Source organism: Micropterus dolomieu, linkage group LG14, assembly GCF_021292245.1.
Source record: "Micropterus dolomieu isolate WLL.071019.BEF.003 ecotype Adirondacks linkage group LG14, ASM2129224v1, whole genome shotgun sequence".
NCBI classification, from domain to species: Eukaryota; Metazoa; Chordata; class Actinopteri; order Centrarchiformes; family Centrarchidae; genus Micropterus; species Micropterus dolomieu.
Genome location: NC_060163.1, coordinates 4,999,931 through 5,011,982, shown reverse-complemented (window position 1 = coordinate 5,011,982; position 12,052 = coordinate 4,999,931). Strand labels below are relative to the sequence as shown.

The following is a 12,052-nucleotide window of genomic DNA, read 5'->3' as shown; positions in this document are numbered from 1 at the left end:
AGTAGAGTGCGCCCTTACGGCCATAGGTGAAGGTAACCCACGCACCTGATAGGCCAGGGAAATAGTCTGAACAATCCAGTTGCTGATTGTGTGTTTAGAAGCGGGGAGCCCAGCCTTGGGGGACCCAAAACACACCAGCAACTGGTCTGCTTTCCTCCACCGGGAGGACCTCAGAGTGTAAATACTCAGTGCTCTGACCGGGCAGAGCAGATGAAGTCTCCCGTCCTCCGCCGTCACATGAGGTGGGGGATGAAATGCCTGCAGCACCGTAGACCCTGCCAACCTGGACGGAACCTTAGGGACATAGCCCGGACAGGGGTGCAGGATGGCTCTGACCCTCCCCGGGGCAAACTCCAGGCATTGAGGAGAAACCGAAAGTGCCTGGAGATCCCCCACCCTCCTCAGAGAGGTGATAGCGAGGGGAAAGGCCATCTTAAGGGTCAGGTGCTTGGCCTCAGCCGACTCCAGGGGTTTGAAGGGGGCCTCAGCCAGCGCTTCGAGAACCACCGCCAGGTCCCAAGTGGGAACCCTGGAACGAGTCACGGGTCTCATCCTCCGGGCTTCATGGAGGAAGCGCACGACCAGTGGAAGCCTCCCCAGAGGCCCATCCCTCAGAGGGGTGTGGAACGCCGCCACGGCAGCCACATATACCTTGAGTATGGATGGGGAAAGGCCAGCAGAGAAACGGTCCTGGAGGAACTCCAGTACCATAGTAACCGGGCAGGTAACTGGGTCCACTGCCCGTTCTCTACACCAGGTGGCAAACACATTCCACTTCAGGCCGTACGTCCTTCTCGTGGATGGGGCTCTGGAGCTGAGCAGCGTCTCGATTGTCTCCGCCTCCAGGAACTGGGCCCCCTCAGGGGCCAGACCCACAGTCTCCACAGGGCGGGGCAAGGGTGAAAGACCTGGCCCTCCGCCTGAGACAGCAGGTCCCTCCTCAGGGGAGCATAATAACTCACCACCTGGGGGTGAAGTCTCCATTCCCCGGGGCTCAGCCCCTGTCTCGACAGCAGGTCTGCTCCCTGATTCTGGGTCCCAGGGACGTATGTCGCTCTGAGGGACAGCAGAGCGCAGACCCCCCTGGTGATTCAAAAAGGCCACCACCGCCGTGTTGTCAGTCCTGACAAGGACAATGGCGACCGCGGAGAGCGGGCAGAAAACTCCTCAGAGCTCTGAAAACCACCAACATTTCCAGGCAATTTATGTGCCAAGAGAAATGATGCTCCTGCCAGGAGCCTCTCGCAAAGCGGCCATCCATGACCGCACCCCACCCCGCGAGTGAGGCGTCTGTCGAAATAATTGTCTGGCGACATGACACTCCCAACACGGGACCCTGGGACAAGAACCAAGGTTTCCTCCATACTGACAGGGAACGAAGGCACCTGCTCGTAACCCGTATCGAATTTCCCCTCGGGGAGAATCCCTTGGATTTTAGCCACCACTGCAGGGCTCTCATGCCGGCGTGCTTATATACGCCTCCAGTTACACCGTCACACGCTACCGTTCTAGCAACGGCAATAGGATTGGAGTAGTTTCATTCATGATTTCAGCCCTGTTACGCCCAGAGGCGTTCCCATAGTGTCGTCACCGACGCAGTTCGAGTTCCCTCGAAGGGGAACCTCATTTCTTGACTGGCTATAAAACACACTCTTGCTCAATTCAGTACACCCTGCAGTCATTCTTGGTCTGATATGATTAGTAGCTAATATGTTTGCAAACTTTAGGTAGAATATTATGTTTTACTCTTTTTTTGCTGGTGCCACTTTTACGCTACGTTTTAACATTTCAATAAACATTGTGTGTTTACTTGTTCTTCATGAATACACAATTTGAATGTTAATCTGTTACATGTTTTAAAATAGCAAATCTAGTTGACGTCACATTAAAATCTAGAGTTTGCTAAAATTAGCCACCATAAGCTACTTCTCATATCAGACTGAGTGTACTGAAATGAGCAAGAGTGGTGTTTTATTGCTTAGGAATAGTAGGAATATGGTGTTATGTCCTCCCTAAAATGCTACAGTCACACTTGAAGAACTCAATCGGAATCAGAATCAATTTTGAGTAGCTCAAAGTGTGCATTACGCCATATTTTAAGGGGCTGTACTGGCTTATGAAGGGAAGTCAAAGCAGGCAAACAAATCCAGTCTGCTGTAAGGCCCCCATCACACTAGAAAAGTGCAAGAGCAAATATGTATTTGCAAGTTATACTGTATAAGACAACATTTACAAAAATTATAGCTTCATCCATGTTGTATTATAGTGTATTTGAGGTACAAGTAAAAAAAAAGACTCCATTTTATCTGTTCCTGTGAATGTTGAATTGAAATGATGGTTTGCAGTTGGTAAATGCTGCAAATTTGCATTTCAAAGGTAAAGGTTTCCACTGAATATTTACCTGGAGTTGAATATTTTCAACTGGTGCAAATTTTGCTTATTCAGGTTGCCCAAATTGGCATTATTCAAAACTTCCTGCGCAAATTTGTGTCTGTTCGTGTATTTGCTTTGACTTTGTATATAATCACACCCCACCTGTCAAACCTCCCGTTTTTCCCATGATTCACCCGTATTTTACCATTCTATGCCGTTGTCCTCCTCTTTAAATATTTACCTGTAAATCTCCCTTATTGTTAACTTTCTAAAAAATACAAAAACCCCGCTGACCATTTGGAATGTTTGCTACATTCCCCTCCAGTAAAGCAGGTGGCAGTATGTAGAACATCATAGCTGTAACAGTGATCGAAAGTCACCAGCACCCGCCAATAAAACAAGAAGAAGAAGAGGTAGTAGCCTGAAATTTTCCCTTATTTCCTTTATTTTCACAAGCCCCTCTGCAGGCTTCCGGGAAGTTGGCCAATCAAGAGAAAGGAGGAGGGGCACCTTAAAGAGACAGGAGCCATAACGGTTGGTTTCAGAAGCGGATGAACATGAGTGCTGCATGAAGGGCCAATATTTTTTTAACTGCAAATCATGGAAAGCAGAATAAAATACATAAAACACACTAGAGACCTGCACGGGACTGTTTCCTTGACCCCGCTCCCGCTGATTTTGTGACGGAAACCAGCGTGACTGTGCAGTGAGTAAACCTCATTCCCGACACCTTAGAAAATGTATTGGCATAAGTGGCAACTGGGTTTAGCTCCCTTGTCAGCGTGTCCCCCTCTTGTACACGAGGTCGCCGGATCGAGTCAGGCCTGTGAAGTATGTTCTTGTGAGCAGTCGCATGTGCTCTTTTTAATCTTCTTTTCAACTTTGTTTGTTGCCTCCATCTTATCAGCACTACTGCGAGACATGCAGTATATTTTTTAACTATTTTTTAAAATATTTGTTATTGTTAATTATGTCAGTTAATATTTGCTTGAAAACCTGTATTTGGTTTTGATCAGATAGTGACAAAATTATTTGTGAAAACCTGGAAAACTGGCAAATGAGATTTAAAGAAAACATGCAGCTGAAAAGCCTTAGTTAACCTAAAGCTCATGCCATGGATTTCTCCTGTAAGAAGCCGTTTGCTTGGAATCAGAGAATACAGTGATTTCCTCCTTGCACAACCTTGGGCCTGGGGGTCGTATACCACATTGACGTTGTTCTGATGCTGTTATTTGGCAGTGGAGTGATGTGGTGCCTGGAGCGGTGTCTGGTGTTGACCCAGGCAGACCGGTGGACAGGATGTTCCTGAGCCGCTCTGGGCTCTCTCAATGGCCCTCAGGTTGTTTGTTTTTCTGGCTGAGAGTTGCAATTTGCCCCCCCCCTCTACCCTGCCGTAACTCTTTCTCAACAAGAATGTAAACATATGGAAGACACATACACAGGTTCTATATGTGCAGCATACGCATTTGTACATGTACAAACAAATGTACACTGTACAGTTTGCACAACAAGAGTGCAGATGTCAATTTCACTGACATGATTTAATTGGAATATTAGTCAATTCACGAAGTTTACTTAACAGGTCATAACCCAACTATCTGTGTTTTCTGGTTATTTAGTCAGCTAATGCCTCTCTAGCATCTTCATACCAGGCTGCCTCTTTACCAAGAAATGTTTATACTCTTCAACTGAAAAATGGCCAATGCTCCAACTCCCAAACACAGCAGGGCAGGCCTGCAGGCATCAGAGAACCAAACAGTTTACGCGCCGACACCGCAACCCATTTAACCTTCCACATAGCACCTGTCCTGTCCGCTAAACACTTTCTAACCCATGTGGAGGAGATCGTAAACATTTGCAGTGCTGTGTTTACCTAATACCTGTAAGAACACCACCCTCCACATTATCTAAGGACGGATCTGCACTGAGGTGGGGTGCAGTGAGGAGATACATGCAGGCATGTTAATGTGGCTGACCTCTTTCAACTTTCACTCCCTGAATTGATGGCTTTCTGTGTCAGCTGAGGGGAAATTTATGTAATACATTCATAATAGACTTCAATTGTATTGATGGGAAAACAGAATATATTACATAATAATATTTCAAGGTCAGTGTAACCTGACCTTTAAAGTTGAAATCTAAACTGGAAGCCTTTACCACCACTAAAAAACTGTCAAGAAGCACAGATGCCTATCTCTCCACCAACAGTAACCCCAACAGACCAGTGCAATGCAACCAGAAAATACGTGTTGAGAAACTAGCTGGATAACTAGCTTTATTTATGAGCCCATGTGTTCATCTATAATCGAAATGACACGTTTCTAACCCTCCTGTGGGGGTTGTCAAAACACTTTCTGGGAAAAGTTGTTAACAAAGGCAGATAATACTTGCAGGTAATACTTTATTCGACCATGACCCCTGGAATGCAGTGAATATCACAAATCAGTGGTACATAATCAGGTGAAACAATATGAAAGTTGAATTTCCTTTAACATATTTAGCACACATGCATGCAGTCATACATTCCTTGGTGAGTCCATCACTCATTTTGTGGCATTCGTAGATGGAGTTAACTCTGATACATGATTTACGACCTTTACAGTCCTTAACATATTTTCTCAACAAGCAACAGGCCTTACAACACAAGGAAATTTCAAGCTGCACTGCTCAGTATTTCTATATTAACAACTAATCAAATGACTACGTGTGATGTAAATAGGGTTGTTCGGAGTATCAAAAACAAGATTTTTTTGTTAGACGGTTTTAGGGAGTGTTTCAGTGTCGTTCAGTTCATTGTTTTGGTTTTACAACTTTCAGTGTTGCATGACGTACGTTACTTATGACATCAACTATTAATGTTATTATTTTGTGGTCATGAAATAAACTTAATGTTAAATTTTTTTTAACCAAACCAAACATCCTACATTTCATTATTTGATGTCAAGAGTTTTGTTTGAAATAAATCTGGTGAGAACAGAATAGAAGGTATAGAAACCTATATTCTATATAGGTTCTTGACATAAAACTTAACTCACCATAAATGCGATATGCTTTACATGAAATTATGAAAATAAAATTTCTCATACAGTCTCGGAGGAATAAAAGTTGGCTATTTGCAGATCATCAAACTGGCAAAAGACGTCATATATATATCATCTTGTAAGAAGTATTAAGACAAAAATGAATCAGTCCTATGCTCCTCTCCCTACATGAAGGACATAGAAGGAAACTTCATTTTAGTCCTGAGCTTTTGTTTTGTTCTGTTTGTCTGGCTCGTGTGTTTATCTCTCGAGACAATCATATATACATATTTATATATAAACATCTTAACCCAGATATCATGGGAAAACACTTGAGTGTTGTACTGTTTGGTATGAAACAACTGAAGTGGGATTAGATTGCCTACTTGTGCTTTTCCAGTGGTACAAAATGAGTGAGTGGTACTGAGGGGTAGTAACTTTGTTTAACTTGATATGAAATAAACACTGGTTAAAAATCAAATAAGACAATTACTGCTGTTGCTCCTCATTCTTTTGTAAGGACAGAACACTCTGTCCAGGGCATCTTGCCAAACTAGCGGCCCTTAGCGTCAGATTAGAAATAAAGAACTGTGTTGACTTTATCAGTTAAGCTTCCATTTGCTGTCCGACTTTCACATTAGTGAACAGTTTCTTGCTGTATTTATACATCAAGCAAACACACAGCAGTTTTAGCACTTTCTTTAGTTTACTCTGTCCACCAACTCCAATATTTAGTCTTTCAGCTTTGTTTTGGTCTCCACTAAGTCCTTTGGGAATTTGATCGGCTGGACATGCAGCCTCTCTTTTCCTCTGTTTATGTCTTTAGTGTAGTTTAGTGACCTCTTTAAACAGACTCCTTTCTTGTTTTATACTTGTGACTGTTGTTTTTGGAGGTTTGCGACTCACCAATAAAGGAAAAAACACTCGCAGAGATCTTTCAATTCAGTTTATTGACTGAAAGTTAACAAAAGATTTTTCCATTGTTTACTTTCAACACACGTAATTTCCCAATATTTTTATGAAGAAATAATAAAATAGATAACCTTGCTTGTCCATAACAACAATAAAATATAATAATAGGCTACTAATCAACTACTATGGCTACAACAGGTGGAATTTTATGCAAGGTATCGAATGAAAGACTCTATTGGTATCGGTATCCCTACCCAACCCTAATTGAGACTGATCCAAAACACTAAAAGTGTCGGCAGTAAAACCAAAACAATTGCTTAAAGATGCTAAAACACTCAGAGCCGAAGGGAACTGCAGAGTAAATGCTAATTCTCAGCGGGTTCATCATAAGCGGACTCTTTCACATTAACATCTTCAATTTGTTTATATGAAAATATTGATGCTTGACTGAACTGTAGTCCTTTGTGTTTACATCTAATGAAGCTCTTATGAATATAATCAAAAGAGCAAGAACCTTGAGAGAGGTTTTCACCATCAAAAGGTTTATGCAGGTTTCAAATGGCCACACTTGAACTCTCACATTAACTCCTTGACAGCCTCTTCAGCCTCTTCCCTTCTGAGTGAAATGAGAATCCCACCATATTAGCAGCACCCTGAGGCCATGTCTGCTACAAAATGCTTTATTGCCATTTGAATCTTTTCAAATTACAATATAAAAATAAGTATGTATGTTTCCCTTGTCCTAAAAGTCATCTTTACTCTCTGTTTATTAGACACACAATGTGGACATATGGGCCTGTTGCAGCCATATATTTTCATGCTTATGGAGCTGGGGAAAAATTTAATTTCACCGGTTCATTCATACATCACAGTCACAAATAATGGCAGGACTGGTGCACTATGAGATCTTGAAACGCAATAATATGCTATATATTTTCTCTGCAATGGATTCTGTCACATTCGCGGGGACATTTGAAAGCTATATCACCATGTAATAAAAACACACAATTCCACATGATGCATCACTGAGGTTTGCGCATTCAGTTCAAAAGTATGTCTCTTCATTTCACCTGCCTCCTCATATTTCATATTGCTTTTGTCTTCTAATAACTTTCATCTTAATAATGTGGAATCCAAGATATTTCCCATGATTCATATTGGATATTAGCTGCTATTAGCTTTTCAGTGCTAGACCATGTTGTTTTGGTTAGGGTTGTGAGTAATGCGAAGTGTGTTGCTTGATCGTACTAATAAATGTCACCCAATATTGCAGCTCTGTGGAGCTTTTATTCCTCTTTTAGCTAATTCTATTGGTTTTCAGCCTGTCAAACTCTGGCTAGCTAATTATGCTAGTTTTCCAGCTAGAAAACATAACTGTCTGGTTTCAGTGAAAAAACCCTTTAATTAAACCTCCATATGATACCTGCCCAGCCCCAATGTGCAACAGACAAAGTTATTAACAAGCTGATGAATGTAGCAGCTACAAGTTCCAAAACAGCTAAAGAAGGAGCGAATACTGGACTTCCATTCAGGAGTCCATGGAGTTCATGACTCCAAATAAATGCTATGTTGCTCTGTATCTGCTAGATGTTTAAATAAGGAATTGTTTGCTAGCACATTAGCCAAAACAACTTTGGTCTCTATTTTTTAGCTTGTTCCACACCCCCAGAAATCTTTTCATGCAGCTTTAATAACTAATAAAGGAAACAACTACTTTCATTGTGGCTGTAAAAGAAAACTTTCTGTCAATTTGCAGTTTTTTCCTTTTAATGTTAGATTGGTTAAATCTAAATTGCTAACAAACTTATAGATTGAAAAGATTTGCTGAAAATGTGTAGTGAGAGTCACAAGCGTCATGCAGGCCTGAGGCTTGTGCAGGCAGCTTTGGCTTTCTGCTCGCCCATTTGCTGGCCTTTGTTTGGCTTCAGTGCTGTTAGTTTACACTAAATCCCCATTAGTGTCAGAAATCCTGGGTAATGCCCTGATGCGAGACTGCTAAACAGAAGGGAGGGATCAGTGCCTTCCCTCTCTGTCTGCAGTACAGGTGATATTTGCTGGTCTGTGTCTGCATGTATGGTATTTTTTAATGTATTTGCGTCTGTTGGTACATTAGACCTAGCCACTATGCCATTTGCTCCTGTGTGATCAGTTTTCCTGGACAACAAAGTTAGTCCATTTATGTAGCCGTCTCTTCCTGGGCCATATCTTGATTGGTTAGGGGAGTACGAGATGGGAGAGGCGATCTGAGGATCCCCAGGCGCTCTCAGTTGTGCTGCATCTACAGTGAGAACAGACAGATCCACCTCCTTCACAGAGAGGTCTTCATGGACAGGAAGACTGGAACTGCTGCCGAGGACTTCTTCACCTGAGATAACCCTCCAAATAAAATCTCTCATTAGGAGGTAACTTTTTCCGTCAAAGATCAGTTCATTGAAAGAACCATAAAGTTGCTTGGATTCTTGGAAAATTCGTGGAAAAGATCGAGAAGATTTTGAGGAAAATTAGGGAAACGGTGGGATAACATTTTCTGTTCTTGCAACTCATCCTCCAAATTCATCCATCAAATTCTGAATATTTTCTGGAGCTACCTGCAAGGAGATCAAGTTCAAATCAACTATACCTGACATGGCAAGGCAAGGAGAACCGTGCTGAGTGTGCGTAGGGAGATAAAGCAAGCATGAGCTAGGGGCCTGAGTGCTGGGGTGAGGTGAGAGGCGGCAAACCTGCTGAGAAACTAGAAACACCTGCTTTTCAATGTAAACACACAGCACCATGCCAACCCAGCTGCCATTCTGGCACAAGAGGACCGGGACCACAGCAGGACACACATTCCTGCTTTTACTCCTCTTTGTTATCTTCGACCACCAGGTAAATTAAAACTTAACATACAGTAGGCCTTTTGGTTAACTTCTTAACATTCTTAGCATTACTTAGCTTTGTACTTTACAGCGAGTCACAGTGAAACTTGGTGCTGTCTGACACAGACACAGACGAGTCAAGAGTCCCTGAATCTTTAACAACTCATTTTAATTAAATGTTTTTAACAGAACTTAGCTTCACAAAATAATTCTCCATCTGAATTGCTGTATGAGGCAATATAACACAGCGTGTTTCTCATGACACACAGCAGCACAGCAAACACCCAGCTTACAGTGACTGCAGCGAAATAAAAAATACAGATTGTAGCGGATGCTTTTCATCTTAAATTAGTTCTTTTTTCATTTGGTATTTGGTCTAAAGGAGGTCCCACTGCTCATGTGCTTGTTCTGCAGTATCTGCTTCTGAAATCATTGCCTGAAAATTCAAGTTTTGTGACATGCTTTAAAAACAACTTGGTATCTATTTTGAAAATCAAATGAGAGGGATGTTTTTCTTAAGGGATGAAAGAAAGAAAAAAAAGCAGAGGAACGCTAACAATATAAGACAAACAAGATCACGGCCACATAAAAGTTTCAAGCAAATTCACTTTCGTCTTCAGTGTTATAATAAAGTGAATAATCATGGGAGTTACGTCTGTGGCAGGATTTGAAGCAAGCTCAGTGTCATGGGAGACCGCAGGGAAGACTGGGAGACAGCAGATCTTGTCTTTCCCTCAGTGGGGATACCACTCTGGACAGGCTCTTGACAAGACAAGCCTCGGCGAATTGAAATGTCCTCTGTCAGCCAGCTCACATGAGAAATCATTGTGGCACAGGTGGCAGGCAAACGGACACAAAGAGGTTGCAGAGTTCAGCAGCTTTCCCACTGGGGTGTGAAGATTGGGACTGTTTGGCCGAGATAGGAGAGCTGCTGTCCTCGGCTCGGACACTGAATTATGAATGACAGAGATGGAAGCTGTGGTTTGCAGTTTGCGTCTTAAAATAAAGGAAATGCTAATTTATCTCACTAATGACAGCAAATTAAGGAAGAATCATAATTTATGACTGTGCATTGATTAATATGATGTCAAATACAATAACCTTTAGTCAGGGACACACCCACAGACTGCTCATATCATTTGAACATCAAGAATAAATAGAGAGGTGTGTTTGCATTGCTGCAGACAAGACACTAATGCAGAAAGCCAGGTTGATAAATTGCCTCTATCAACTACAGATTATACACAGGTGAATATGTCCCCTCAGTAAGTGAAGGTGGTCCTTATTAAACACTCCCACCAAGTGGGTAAATACAAATACTGCAACATCCACTGCTCACCACATCAATTCAGAGGCTGCAGATACAGTAAAATATGTTGGTGAGTGAACACACTGTAAAATCTTAGAATTAATCTAATTAAATGAATCATTCTATATTGTTAAATCAATTTTATAGATAAGACTGTTATCAAATTAAGCTGTTTACAAACCTTGTTAGCTTAATAGCACACTTCCCAGCATGCATCGTACTTGGGTTTAAAGTGCCCTTTCTTTAAATAGAGGCTTTTTACAGTGTCTTTTCATACACATGTCTGAAATTAGTCACATGTATCTTAATTAAACCAATGCAAACCTACAGTATATGAAGACAGGAACACCCCATACTCTTTCTATCCAAAGCATTTCTGCCATGACTGACGAATAATGTATTGATTAGGTTGGAGGTCTTGCATGATTAGCCATTCTACACAATATATCAAAACGGTCACTGTTTCAACCTAATTGCTTAAGTTCACTCAGTGAGTTTCACATTTGAACAATTAATGAACAATTTAAAGTCACTACTAGTTCAGTTAAGACAAAATAATAAAACTTTACTATTCAGTATTTTCAAATAAATAATGAATCAAATTACTATGAGGAAAGGAGTTACTTGAAGTGATGGATCCACAGTTCCTGAGCTGTATTCCAAAGGGCTGCATATTCATATGTAGGGAGGAACTACAAATGAAACGATCAATCAGATTATCACCGTTTTATAGGATCAGCTTGATGATAATCTTGTATGTACAGTTTAATGCCAGCATTCACTTCTTTCTTCTAAATACAGGTAACAGGCTCAGTCCTTGAAAGCCTGATAGCTAAACGGACCGCATACTGGGAGAACTGCAACAGAACTCTGGCAACAAGCACACTCTCAGAAAATGGTAAGACAGCCGTCAAGTGTTCTTATGTTAATTATCTTGATTGTTATTACCTATGAAATCCTTATTATTCTTGTTTTACAGGGATCTACTGTAAAGGAACGTTTGACATGTTTGTGTGTTGGCCCCATTCATCTCCTGGGAATGTGTCGGCCCCCTGTCCTTCTTACTTACCATGGATCAGCGAGGGTAATGTTACCTTTTACCACTTTGCTTCAAAAGCAACTATTGTATGAGGTCACAAATAAATAAATCATTGTAGCTTTTACCATGTACTATTCAGACTTTTTTTTGCCAATTTATTTATTTTAGGCGAATCAATCACTGAGTGAATCACAAGATGCTCTACGAGCTGGTCACAGGTTACGTGTTTAACAGTGCACTTAATTGCACAGTCATATTTTAAATGGGAAGCAGTAGCCATTGGCCGTGCCAGCTGCAGCTATGGAGAAGAACTTAATCTAATCTTCTGTCTCTAATTAGGTTTTAGTCATGCTAGGCTCTAGGGATGGCAATTTTGGGCGGGTGGCTGGTCCACTGCTTTAGTCCAGACAGAAATATCTCAACAACTTTCTAAAGGATTTCCATGAAATTACATTTATATCCCCTTCAGAATGAATTATAATCACTTTAGTTATCTTTATTTTTACATCTAGCGCCATCATCAGGTCAAAAATTTTATTTT

General features: G+C 41.5%; 1 protein-coding gene across 1 annotated transcript in view; it reads left to right on the top strand.

Annotated features, from left to right (window-relative positions):
* Positions 1-8,687: 8,687 nt before the first annotated feature.
* Positions 8,688-12,052, top strand: part of LOC123982471 (glucagon-like peptide 2 receptor) — a 12,211-nt gene continuing 8,846 nt past the window's right edge. Inside the window, exons 1-3 of the mRNA XM_046067997.1 lie at positions 8,688-9,173; positions 11,274-11,370; positions 11,452-11,556. Of these exons, the coding sequence (XP_045923953.1) occupies positions 9,078-9,173; positions 11,274-11,370; positions 11,452-11,556 (298 nt within the window). The 5' untranslated portion in view covers positions 8,688-9,077. The remainder of the gene's footprint in view (positions 9,174-11,273; positions 11,371-11,451; positions 11,557-12,052) is intronic.